At 48.4% G+C, this 13651-nt stretch overlaps 1 protein-coding gene across 1 annotated transcript in view; it reads right to left on the bottom strand.

Moving 5' to 3' along the window:
- Nucleotides 1-288: 288 nt before the first annotated feature.
- FBXL18 (F-box and leucine rich repeat protein 18) overlaps nucleotides 289-13651 on the bottom strand; it is a 30104-nt gene continuing 16741 nt past the window's right edge. The window contains exon 5 of the mRNA XM_063143632.1: nucleotides 289-2165. Coding sequence (XP_062999702.1) covers nucleotides 2009-2165 — 157 coding nt within the window. The 3' untranslated portion in view covers nucleotides 289-2008. The remainder of the gene's footprint in view (nucleotides 2166-13651) is intronic.

Genomic DNA, 13651 nt, shown 5'->3' with positions numbered 1-13651 from the left:
GGACCAGCCCCGCGCACCGGTGAAAGCTGCCGAAAATGAGAGCTTTCCGATGGAGAGGTTAGGCAAGCGACCGGCGGGTGCCCAGCCTCACCCCACATGGACCACAGCTCAGCAGGAGGCCAAGTACTTTGTGTGCGGAAGGTTCCCCCCCCCCCCCCCCGGCATCTCCAGTGAGGACGGAAACAGCAAATTCCTGTTGTTTCTCTCCTCCCACACCCCAGCGAAAAGAGTTTACTAAGATAGCCAAGGCATGGACAGAAGTGTTTATATACCATCCTGACAGGTAAATCCACTGTTAATCCAACGAACACAGATAACCGCGTCACATTCGAACACACACATTGTTACAAGGGAACTCAAGCTGGCCCATGACTTTAAGCACAAAGTAGCAGAAGCAAGTCAATGAAAGGAGAAAGGGAGCCGACGACGGCTTCTCTCTGCCCCCCTTTGCAAACGATGCCCCCTCTCTGGCTGGCCTTTCTAGAATGCCTAACTCCACAACCAGGAGAAGTGACAAGCACTACGCTGAGGACGCTGCTGCCGTCGTCAGCCCGCTAGTGGAGCCCGGCTCTTCCCAAGGGTCAAGGAAAGCAAAAGGGTATTTTAAAAGATCGCAAAGGCCCGCGTGGCAAGTGTTGGATAATGCAACAAGGCGTCCTGTGGAGGGGAAAGAACATCCCCGGGTTATGCACGTGGCAAACGGTTCAAACGCAAAGGCGGCATTTTGGCAAGATATAAATAAAACGGTCCCAGTCCAAGACACAATCTCAATCGCTGCAGACCTCTTAAGAGGAGAACGGTGGCCACTTTCAAAAAGCCCAGTTAGGAAGGATTTACGATTTGGGGCTGTAAAAAGGAGGGAGGTCTGCCCACACTAGCAATCTGAACGCAGAGGTTTACAACGCCAGCCCCCCACGACAAGACATAGTCATCTTTTAAAGCTCAAGGTGGCTACCAAATGGCAGGAGGGCCCTTGGAGATGGGTTGTGGGACGTGCCGAGAAGTTTTCTCGTGGAAGTCTGACTGAAAGGGACGGGTGATGCATAAGCGGGCTCTTTTACGCGGCACCCTTTCCTTTCAGCGGGGCGAGGGCAGGAAGCTTTCGCGACGCGTTGCACCCAGGCTTCAAACAAAAAGCCGAGCTGGAAAGGCAGAAACTTTGGAAAGACAGAGAAATCGTTTAATCGTCGGTTTTGTGTGGGCATTCATCCTAAGGCCTATTTTAACTAGGGCAGTAATACCAAGTCGGAACTTCCCAGGACACTCCGGCATGGCAAGGTTCTCCTGGCTGTTTTCTCCAGCCCACAAGTAGAGAAATGTCCCAGGAAAAGGCAGCTGCATACAGATATCCACAGGGCTGAAAACTGGATTTTCAGCCAGTGTAGCGTCCCCATCAAGACACGTGGACAGGTAGGGCATTGGCTCTGCAACTCAAGCATGTTTGAATCCCCCTTATAAAGAAAGTTTAGACATCTCTTCCCTTTGCACAGACTTACGAAGGCCCTTAAGACACTCTAGCAAAGAAAAATTCCTGAAGCACCAAAAGAAAAAACCCAACTGGGTCCAAGAACAAGGTGACCATGGGGAAGGGGGAAAAGGAAAGTACATTCTTTCAAGTTAAATTGCTCTTACCTTTAGCTACATTTAAAGTTCAACAAGAATTTATACATTAAATAGCAAGGAAATAATCCAGAATGGAAAGCTCCAACATTTTCCAACTGCAACCCACCCTGAGTTCCTCGGGGACAGGGATGGGCTAGAAATTAAAATAAATAAATATCAGGATTTTTTTTTCCTCCGAGGGCAAATTTTGCCCAAAAGGGATGTGGGCCTGCCCAGTGTCCTGGCAAGTTGGCCCTGCAGCAGCACCAAAATTGCACAGCACTCAAACGAAGCGGCCGCGTGGCTCGCGGACAGGGGTGGGGTGGGGGTCTCCTGGCCAAGAAGAAGCACGCTTGCTCATGCCTGCACCAAGCTCCCTGCTCCAGCTACGTCTCTGCTGCTGCCATCACCACCACAAGTTTGGCGGCTCCTCGGCCACCCGGCTTTTGAACAAGGTGATCTCGTCCAAGTGCATCATGGGAACGTCTCGGATGACCTCCGTCAAGTCCTCGTGCAGGAGAGGGAACACCACGACGTTCAGTGCGGGCCGGTCGGCCTGAAAGCTAAACCAGACACAAAATATATTCATGATTATTTAGTAGGAGGAGGAGGAGTATTTATATACCGTTCAGTTACCTAACACAGATTCCAGATCGTTGAATGTAGGCACGAACAATGAAAGAAGATTTTAAAAAGCAAATTAAGATTGTTCGATTTAAAAACAAAACGAACCAGAGCAACAGTGGCTAGTCAGTCAAGGAAGGCAGGGAGGAGAAAGGCAGAGGGAGGAGGAAGGAGGCTGACAGTCTAAGCAAGTGCTTGTCTCTGGAACAGGGAGTTTGGGAGCCCCCCAACTTTTAGACAGTGTGACCAAAAAAAAGACTAAGAATTTACCTATCCTTGGAAGAGCTCACCCCCTGCCTTTCCCGAAAGTGTCAGTGACCTGGCTTACACCTAACAACAAACCTGCCTTAGAACCAGCCCAGGCTCTTTGTCCAGCCCGCCCAGTCACCTTCCTCGCTGGCTACCCAGCCCTTTCTAAATAAGAGACGAGTGGGAGCTGCAACAAAATGTTGCAGCGTGGAGGGATCCTGTTGGTCGTGCCCGCCAGCCGTAATCTCCCCCAGGATATTCTATTCCATTCTACCGCCAACCCAAGACGCTTAGCATTCTGCACCCACGGGGCACGCTCAGTCCTCATTGGGATGTTTGTGTGTGAGGTGGAGGGTGAGTAGTTCTACAAAGTCCAGGGGTTCTCCTGAGCCTTTGAAACTTTCCTCTCCCTTGCCTGGGGAAGGCGTCTTTTTTAGCTACGTAAGGATCCACACTTGGAGAAAAAGTTCAATATGAATATATGGCTGGGGTGGGCAACCTCCAGGGTGCAGAGGTTCCAAATCTGGCCCACGGAGAGCTGGGCCAGTGGAGGCTGGTGGCTCCGATTTTGGTGGGGTTGTGAATCATAGAATAGTGGAAGGGGCCTATAAGGCCATCGAGTCCAACTCCCTGCTCAATGCAGGAATCCACCCTAAAGCATCCCTGACAGATGGTTGTCCAGCTAGTATGCCTCTAGTGTGGGAGAGCCCACAACCTCCCTAGGTCATGGGTTCCATTGTTGTACTGCTCTAACAGTCAGGAAGTTTTTCCTGATGTCCAGCCGGACTCTGACTTCCTGTAACTTGAGCCCATTATTCCGTGTCCTGCACTCTGGGAGGACTGAGAAGAGATCCTGGCCCTTTCAAGTATTTGAAGAGTGCTATTATGTCTCCCCCTCAGTCTTCTCTTCTCCAGGGTAAACATGCCCAGTTTTCAGACTCTCTTCATAGGGCTTTGTTTCCAGACCCCTAATCATCCTGGTTGCCCTCCATTCCATTCTGGGTTTCAGCCAGAACCAGCCAGAACTCTACAGAAGCTATCCTCGGCTCTTCTGCATGCAAAGCTGTTCTCCTACCACTCACCTCTGGTCCCATCCATCAATCCAGGCCTAGGTTTGTGGTTTCTCTCCCTATTCCCATCTTCCCCTGCTACTAGGTTCCTATTCTTGATATTTTAATTCACTGCCCCCCTCAACTCTGGCTCCCTTCCACAACTCTCAACACCTTCTGTCCCTGATTTTCTGCCACGCCGCTAATTTTGCCTTATTAAAACAAAGAAGTGGACCACCATAAATCTCTCTCCCCACCCCTCACCCAGCCCCTGCCAACGGTAGATGTTGAATTAATGCGAGAAGAGAAGGCACTGCACCAGCAGGGTTGTAATTGCAGAGGCAAAGAAAAGAACTGCTGCAGTTAAATCCATACACAATATTTACCAAAAGGAAAGGAGGGGGGGGAAATCATAATTTAAAGCTGGCTTAGACAGCAAGCCCTATATAATGATAGCCACATAGGGAGGCAATAGGACACACAGCAGGAGGCTGAAGATAAGACATGCTGGGGGAAAAGAAAGTGGGAAACACACAAAGCAGTTAAAATATTTGGTATTGATCGCCAGAGGGGACATGTGTGGGTCACGTCTGCTTCAGCAGGGGAAGAGAAAGCTACGGCAACCGGAGCTTAAATACCATGGGGGCGATCGTCACTTGTTGGGAGTGCAGCACCGTCTCCCCTGGCCAACGTTGAGTCTTTCTCACACTGAAACCCAGGGACACCCTTCTCCTCCTTCCCAAAATGAACATCAGACACGCGTGGGGCTCGGACACGGGAAAGGCTGGGTTCTTTGAAGGGAGGATGGGGGAAACAGCTGCCTGCCATCATGGCAACTTGCTCCTTCTGGCTCTACTGCATGAGTCCCTGTTCGGGGACTGGCGTGTTATAGCGGGGCCTCCTCTTCCTCTGAAGGCAGGTAATTCTGCTGCATCGGCAGGGGCGGAATGAGCCGATCGCATCCGACGCAGGGAGACCATGCAGAATTATCCGCGGCCAGAGTGGCAACAGGCACCCTCCTCTCAGGGCTTACTGGAGACATGGGTTACTTAATCCCTCTCTCAGGCCCAACGTTTGGGAATGGCTGCTTTAACTCTCGCAGTCCTGCCAAGACAGAGCTTGGGCAGGCTTGTCCGTTCCATAGCAGGTTTGCGCCTGCAAATTCCACCTCTGCCTTCAGTCCGTCTTATTAAAGACACGAGACACACATTTATCTTGTTATTTTTCAGACAAGCAGGGAAGGTTCCCCCGCCCCAACATTGCAAATTTCAAAAAACTTCTTTAACAAGCTGTTCCTGCCAGAATGTGGATTATAGTCGGCAATATGAATATGAATATATTTTATTACGGTCATTGACCAATACCAACAGTACATTTAACAAACACTCTATACAAAATACGCTACACACTACTGTTCCCTTCCAAGAAAAGCCACATTCTGCAACCCATGTAAATGATGCAATTTGAGCAATAATTCAATTTGCATAATTTATTCTGTGCTTTTTATGATTTTGCATAACTTATTCTGGTTTTCAGAGTCACGGGACAGGCAAGGACCCTGAAGCGAACAGCGACACCCCTTCACTGCTGGAAACCTTCATCACTTCTCCGGCTTTTGAGATTTCAGCACGTGCTGCTTAGCTCTGCAGCCAGTAGGGCTAGAAACGCGCCGTCGCATTTTCACATGAAAAGCCGGGATTCCTCGGAAATGTCTTTTCGGTGGCGCTGCTCACCTGCGCGTTCTACACAAGTCCACAATCGCAGCATGCACACCACACACACCTGGGTAATGTAGCCCCACAGGTGCTAAATCTCCTAAGATTTATTTGCTTTGGTGAAAAGCCATCGCTTGAGCTCCTCTAAAGATAGTGGATACGAGAAACAGCAATGCTTCAAACGCTAGAAGGAGGAGGTGCCATTTTCCTTCTCTCTCCGGTTACTCTATACCAGCCTTCCTCAACCTGGGGCGCTCCAGATGTGTTGGACTGCACCTCCCAGAATGCCCCAGCCAGCCGAGCTGGCTGGGGCATTCTGGGAGTTGTAGTCCAACACATCTGGAGCGCCCCAGGTTGAGGAAGGCTGCTCTATACGAAGGGAACACGGACCACGGGGCTCATGTTAAACCAACCCCAAGGCACAAGGAAGAGTAAAGGTAGAGGGAGAATAATACCTGCTCTAAGCTTTCCTCCGCACCTGGACGCCTTTCAAACAGCACCCGCCTCCTCAAGTAGGCGGGACGCCAGGAAAGCCCATCCAGCAACAGCCAGATGTCTGCCCCTAGGAAAGCCGGCCGGAAGTTGCAAGTCCTCACCGCTTTTCTTACATTGGCCTCGGCTCGCCTAAGCCAAAAGACCCGCGTTCCCAATTGAACGTCGCAACTCTGTTATCCTCCTTGAGTAAAGAGGCGGAAACGTCAGAATAAGGCAGGGCCGCCTGGTCGAAGAAAGACGGGGCCGCCCCTCCAAGACGAGCAGCAGCAGGACAAGTTCTCCCTCTCCGCAGCACAGGCCTAGCGCACGTCCTGACATCGCTGCACTGCGCCTTTCGCTGCCCCCACCCAAGCAGCGGCCATCGCTACGGAGCAAGGCAGGGAAACGCATAACATGGCACTGCCCATGTTGCGCTATGCCTTACAAAGAGAGAGGGAACTGCTGTTTTCGGGAGCAGTCCTGCGATTCTTATAAGGTGAGCCCCAGCCAGTAAAGCAGCCTTCCCCAGTCTGCTGCCCTCCAGGTACATTGGACTACAACTCCCATCATCTCTGTTGGCTGGGAATGATGGGGGTTGCAGTGTGACACACCTGGAGGGCACCCGCTTAAGAGGGAAGGTTGCTTGAGAGAGTTTTCTTATGAACAGAGTGCTGGACTAGATGGACCCTTGGTCTGGACATCAGGAAAAACTTCCTTACTGTTAGAGCAGTACAACAATGGAACCAGTTACCTAGGGAGGTGGTGGGCTCTCCCACACTAAAGGCATTCAAGAGGCAGCTGGACAGCCATCCCTCAGGGATGCTTTAAGGTGGATTCCTGCATTCAGCAGGGAGTTGGACTTGATGGCCTTGTAGGCCCCTTCCAACTCTATTATTCTATGATCCAGCATGGCTCTTCTTATGTTTGGACTCCCTGGCACACTGATCAAGCTGACTGGGGCAGATGGGAGTTGTAGTCCAAAACCTCTGGAGGGCACCCAGGCTGCCTATCCATGCATTGAACACTGACCAAGAATACACTCTTAAGTAGGGTTAAATAGCACACCACATGTCAAACTGAGAGAGGCAAAGATGGCACATGGAAGATAGTTTAGATTCATTCTGGCCTTGAGATTCTTAGGTTTGAGGGAGAGGAGAGGAGAAAAGAAAGACAGGCAAGTTTATTCTCAAGAAGACTATGAAGGGGGCCTGCCAAGTGACCCAAGTATAATTCCGCTAGGAATCCATTAGGCAGAGGTCCGGTAGACAATGTGCTAACTTCAGCACAAAGGAAAAAAATGTGTTAAGCTAAAACCTGGAAAGTATCCCACTCCACTGAATGAATGGATGATCCAACTCTGGGTCCAGCTAATGCATTTAATTTATGTACAAAAGGGAGAGTTTCCTCCCTCTCTCTCTCTCTCTCTCTCTCTTTAAATAAATGCACTAAACTCTTGGCCTTCTGGAACATACTCAAGGTTTTTGCACGCGTCTGCTACAAAACGGTAAACGGATCTTTAGCTTGCACATTTTGGGTGATCTTTTGATTGGCGTCAAAAAGGTATTACATTAATATGGATTTTGCAATTGACCTTTGACAGTGCACCATTCATAGCTGATCTTCAGCACTCGGATGACATCAGGCAGCATGGCTTGCCTGAAGTGAGTAAGAGTTCAGGTGGTTGGGGAAGAGAGCTACCACTACAGCCGCTCATATATGTCATCATTCGCCAGCATTGGCAATGCTGAGAAACCCGTGGGAGAACTTTTCAACTCCCCGGACAATCTGTCAACCCCCTTAGGGTGCCCATTGTTGAACAAATGAATACCAAAGACAGATATCAATACGAAATGCTAAAGTACAATTCATCAGGAGGTGAAACTCAATTCCTGTGGTTAGGATAAAGATAAAGGAGGTCTTTTTTAAAATAATAATAATTGCACTACATATGTTAATTGGTTCACCATTGCAAAGGTCTTTTTTAAAAATCACACTACATATGTTAATCCGTTCACCACTGTAATGAAGTCTGAGATATCACCCAACAACCTTTTGTGAAAACTGTTAAGGTAATTATCACTGTCTGTAGTTTTTTTGCATTTTCAACACAGTTTACCTCTTCCCCGCAAGGGCCAGAAAGTGTGTATCTATCTGCAAATTGGAGGGAAACGCTTCATGCATCTGATGAAGTGGGCTAAAGTCTATGAACGCATATGCCGGAATAAATTTTGTAAGTTTTAAGGCATCACAAGACCCTTTGTTGCTTTTGCTGCAATAGACTAAAGCAGCTGCCCCTCTGGAAATTGTCACAAGACTCGTCATTTTTCACGTCCAAAGGTAGGTATGTAGAGGTAGCAGATGAGCGAAGTTCTCGGTGTTTGTGGACTAGCTACTTGTGGGCTTACTTTACTTGCAATTTCCACCTGTTGGTTCTAACAAGAACAACAATCAAATCGGCTCCATCTTCTGCCTGGCGACCTTTCAGATATTTGAATACCACTCCCATGTCTGCCCGTAATCGTCTCTTCTCCATGCTGAACATACCCAGCTCTTTCAACTGTTCCTCATAGGACTTGGGTTTCCGGACACCTTCACCTTCCTGGTTACTCTTCTTAAAATAAGGCACCCAGAATCGGGCACACTACTCCAAATACGGCCTGCCTGACACAGAGCACAGCAGAACTATTGCTTCCCATGCACTGGTCATTGTTGTTGTTGTTTATTCGTTCAGTCGCTTCCGACTCTTCGTGACTTCATGGACCAGCCCACGCCAGAGCTTTCTGTCGGCCGTCGCCACCCCTAGCTCCCCCAAGGTCAAGTCCGTCACCTCCAGAATATCATCCATCCATCTTGCCCTCGGTCGGCCCCTCTTCCTTTTGCCTTCCACTTTCCCTAGCGTCAGCATCTTCTCCAGGGTGTCCTGTCTTCTCATTATGTGGCCAAAGTACTTCAGTTTTGCCTTTAATACCATTCCCTCAAGTGAGCAGTCTGGCTTTATTTCCTGGAGTATGGACTGGTTTGATCTTCTTGCGGTCCAAGGCACTCTCAGCATTTTCCTCCAACACCACAGTTCAAAAGCATCTATCTTCCTTCGCTCAGCTTTCCTTATGGTCCAGCTCTCGCAGCCATAGGTTACTACGGGGAATGCCATTGCTTTAACTATGCAGACCTTTGTTGTCAGTGTGGTGTCTCTGCTCTTAACTATTTTCTCAAGATTTGTCATTGCTCTCCTCCCAAGAAGTAAACGTCTTCTGATTTCCTGGCTGCAGTCAGCATCTGCAGTAATCTTTGCGCCCAGAAATACAAAGTCTGTCACTGCCTCCACGTTTTCTCCCTCTATTTGCCAGTTATCAATCAAGCTGGTTGCCATAATCTTGGTTTTTTTGAGGTTTAACTGCAACCCGGCTTTTGCACTTTCTTCTTTCATCTTCGTCATAAGGCTCCTCAGCTCCTCCTCGCTTTCAGCCATCAAAGTGGTGTCATCTGCATATCTGAGATTGTTAATGTTTTTTGTACCTAACTGCAAATCTTTACATTTATCTCTGTTGAATCTCATATTGTTAGATTTGGCCCAGCATTCCAGCCTGTCTAGATCCTTTTGAATATTGGTCATATCTTCTATGGTGTTGGCTTGGAGGTCCCAGAGGATACAGGTCCAGAAGTGGAAGATACTCACACTTCGACTGAAAATATTGCTGCTCACACTGGTGCTTGCCCTGTAATGGATGGAACTGCCCATTCACACTCCTAAAAAACCCACTGGATTGCTACTAGGAGATCTGCTCACCGGCCTGCAACCTCAAAGACACACTCACGATGACTTACGTTTCAGATCCCCCCCTTAACACGTTTGTGGCTCGTTCATTTGAGCCGAGTGGTGTGTGGCAAAGGGGTGGATTATTTCCACTCTATCGCAGCAGCGCCTGGCAGGGTGTGGAATGAGGACTCTCTTCATCTCTCTCGGTGACTGCAAGGACAGAACCCAGCTGTGCTGTTATTCAGGATTAATGCATACAGAATAATAATGTTCAAAAGAGGCTATAAACCCGCTCTAAAATAAAGAGCTGGTGGGAGCGGGGAAAACACGAGTTCTCCATCAAAATGGTAAGCCTAGGTTTGGGTTGTCGCAATTCTCGTCACAAAATTGCAGTCTTGAAAGGCGGGTGAGAAATGCTTTAAACTAAATAAATTAAATTCAGACTGCCTGGGGGCTGGGGTGGGGACTCATAGGATGGATTTTTTGCAGAATTAACATTAGTGTATTTATATTTTGCTTTTCCCATAATGATGCTCTCACAGGGAGAGTCAATATATACAGAAACGGACATAAATATACCAAAATCCCCTTAACACATTTCATAAACTCCAGGTGGGTTGAGGTGCTAGTCTGGTGCAGCAAAAACAACAAAGAGTCTTGCGGCAACTTAAAGATGAACAGGCATAAACTTTCCTGGACACTGCCCAATTTATCAGATGCATGAGGAGTTAACCTCACGTTGGCAGGCTTATATACCCGTGCTGGGACGTGGGTGGATTGCAAACAGTGTGATCAGAAGGAATGTCATAAACTAGCATTTCTGTGATGCCCCCTGATAGTGAAGAGTTCCCTGCATACAGAAATCCAGCATGTCAGGGAGAAGACTTCTAGCCCATGGTAACGCTTTAACGGGCCCAGGATTTATTTACATATATTTTTAAAAGCGTTAACATTAAGTTTTTAATTGTAAATCTCTAGGGATTGGGGCAGCTATTTGAACCGAAAGGTGACACACAAATTTATAAATGCGGCTATTTGCCTGCTTTTCTGGGCAGTTGCTGCTTTTGAAACATGAGTGCAAATGGCCCGTGACCAAAACGCTAAAAAATATATATATATTTTTAATTAGTTGATTAAAGTTTAGCTGATTAATGAAAGATGTGATTTTTTAAAAAAACAACAACTTTTGATTGATTAAAAACATGCCATTGATGAATCAGATTTAATTTTTACTACTACTACTACTAATAATAATAATAATAATTCTTACCCACCTCTCCACTTGGATCGAGGCGGGGAACAACAGTGAATATAAAACACATTAAAAACTGATTTAAAACATACCATACATGATTAAAACATCCTTAAAACATCCTAAAAACATTCTAAACTTTCACTGGATAGGCCTGCCAGAATAGATCAGTCTTTATTGCTTTTTAAAATTCTAAAAGACTGTCAAGTTGACGAATCTCCTCTGGCAGGCCATTCCACAGACTGGGAGCAGCAGAAGAGAAGGTCCTCTGGGTAATACCCATCAGCCTGGTTTTGGTTGACTGAAGTAGATCTTTCCCAGAGGACCTGAGTGTGCAGGGCGGATTGCACGGGAGAAGGCGATCCCGCAGGTAGCCTGGACCCAAACCATGTAGGGCTTTAAAGGTGATAACCAACACTTTATACTTCGCCCGGAATCGGCAGCCAGTGAAGAGATTTTAAAACTGGTGTAATGTGGTCACCCCTAGGTGTACCGGTGACCAGCCTGGCTGCCGTATTTCAGTTTAATTGAAGTTTCTGGACTAGGCACAAAGGTAGCCCTGTGTAGAGCACATTGCAGAAGTCAAGCCTCGAAGTTACCACTGCGTGCACTACCGTCTTTAGAACGTACTAAAACTGGGGGTGGCAGGCGCCATCTTGGAAAAGGGATTCGCTTGTGAAGAGGCATCCTACGTGGCTCTGCAAGGCAAACAGCAGGGAATGCCTCTTCTAAGTCGCTGCCTCCTGTGAAGAGTGCAGGCATCAGCCAAGTATGCTCTTTGCGGTGTAGTGGTTAAAGTGTTGGACTGGGACTCGGGAGACCCGGGTTCCAGTCCCCACTCTGCCCCGAAGCTCCCAGAGTAAACTTTGAACCCATCACCGACTCTCACGCTTGTCATGAAGACAAAACACAGAGGAGAATCACGTCCATCACCTCGGGCTCTTTGAAGGAAAAGCAGGATATAAACTTAACAAATAAATAACAGATAAATAATAAATACATCTTCCACGCCACAGCTAAAAGCTCATAGGGTTAATTGGCTGGTTTCTTTAATCGAGTGACGGAGCTGATTAATTTTCTTTCAACTGATTTAATCTTTAAAAGAGAGAGAGAGAGAGAGAGAGAGAAGGAGGGAGGGAGACTGCCAGCAATAAGGAAATGATACATTTAAAATGTTTTTTTGTTTTTTGTTGGCAATAGCACATATGAATGGGGCGAGAACCTGAGATTCCAGTAGCAGGATGCTTCAAGGACCACAACCCTATTCACATCATCCCGGCGCTACTTATGGTGTACGTGTGGGGAGCAGGGGGGGGGGGGGGATGGAGTTGGCGTTGAATATCGAAACGACTCATTAGTGCACAGGTGCTCAGCCTCAAGCATGGGAAATTGCTATCTGGCCTGCAGGAATGGCTCCACGGATACAGCTGTGCATACTTCTGACTCTCTCTCTGCTAGCTCAACTATCCACCCACTGCTAGCAATGCCACCGCGGTGAATTCTTACAGGCGAAACGTTTTGAGGTCCCGGGATAAACGGCGCTGGACACGCGCCAAGTAGGAGACCCAGCAACCGCGTCCTGAGAAGCTGAACGGGAGCGGACGGCTGGGGACGGCAAGGATCAAAGGGAAGCAGTTGAAACCGCCCGGCCGAGTCCCGAGGCTGGATCCTGCCACAACAAGCTCAAACACACGGCGAAGTTGTTTTCCAACATCTTCCGCAAATTAAGAAGTTATTTCAATAATTGGCCAATTACGCTTAATTTCGACTTGGGAAACACATTAACGCAACGGTTGATGCCTCTTGCGGTGCCCTCCTCTCCTGCATACATAGCGGCGCACATTTAAACCCCCCCCCCAAAAAAAGGGCGGGGAAGGCACAACGGCAAAGCGTCTGATGGGGAGAGGGCGGCGTGTCGCTCCACTGCATCGTAGCGGCCGTCCAAAATGCCTTTCCAGAGAACACACATGTGAAAAGGCGGAAGTATAAGAGGAACATAGAAAGTCGCCTGCTCCTGAGCCTGTCAAGCCCAATAACGTTAACACTGGCTGGCAGCAATGTCTCTCCGAGGTTTTCGGCAGGAACCTTTCCTAGCCCTACCTGGAGATGCTGGGGATTGAACCTGGGACCTTCGGCATGCCAGGCGGGGGCTCTGCCACTGAGCTACGGCCCCTCCCCTTCCAGATTCAGAGCCTGACTGCAGAGAAGCTAGCAGAGGGAGGGCGGGGGGGATTAAGCAGGGCACGTGGTGCTGTGCCACTTGGAACTTACTATCTTAGGAGATAGTAGAATCATAGAATCATAGAATAGCAGAGTTGGAAGGGGCCTACAAGGCCATCGAGTCCAACCCCCTGCTCAATGCAGGAATCCACCCTAAAGCATCCCCGACAGATGCTTGTCCAGCTGCCTCTTGAAGGCCTCTAGTGTGGGAGAGCCCACAACCTCCCTAGGTAACTGATTCCATTGTCGCACTGCTCTAACAGTCAGGAAGTTTTTCCTGATGTCCAGCTGGAATCTGGCTTCCTTTAACTTTGAGTCCATTAAGTTGAGTTATTACTATCTCCTAAGTAAGTCCTAGTAAGTCCTATCTCCTAGTAAGTCCTTACTATCCTAAGCTCTCACAACGGGGGTTATTCGTTGTGTACCTATAGAACCTTCGCAAAGTGCTTCACAACGGCTCTGGAGAAAAGCTTGCTAGGAAAGAGTACAGAAACTAGGGCTGATCCGCTTCAGAGACTGCTTCGGAGCTCCCCAATCAGCCCCGATTCGACTCGGGGCACCTCAGAACCACCCTGGCCCACTTCAGATTCGGTTTCGAATCCGAAGCAGCTGGGAGATAGATTTGGGTCTGAGCCAGCAATGGGATATTGAGAGGTGGGGGAATTTAAACATTTGCCTCCTTCACAAAAGTGCCCTGCCCTGCTGGTCG

The sequence above is a fragment of the Elgaria multicarinata genome, chromosome 17, assembly GCF_023053635.1.
Source record: "Elgaria multicarinata webbii isolate HBS135686 ecotype San Diego chromosome 17, rElgMul1.1.pri, whole genome shotgun sequence".
Lineage (NCBI taxonomy): Eukaryota > Metazoa > Chordata > Lepidosauria > Squamata > Anguidae > Elgaria > Elgaria multicarinata.
Note: the sequence above shows the minus strand (reverse complement) of the source record. Positions and strands in the feature narration are given on the sequence as shown.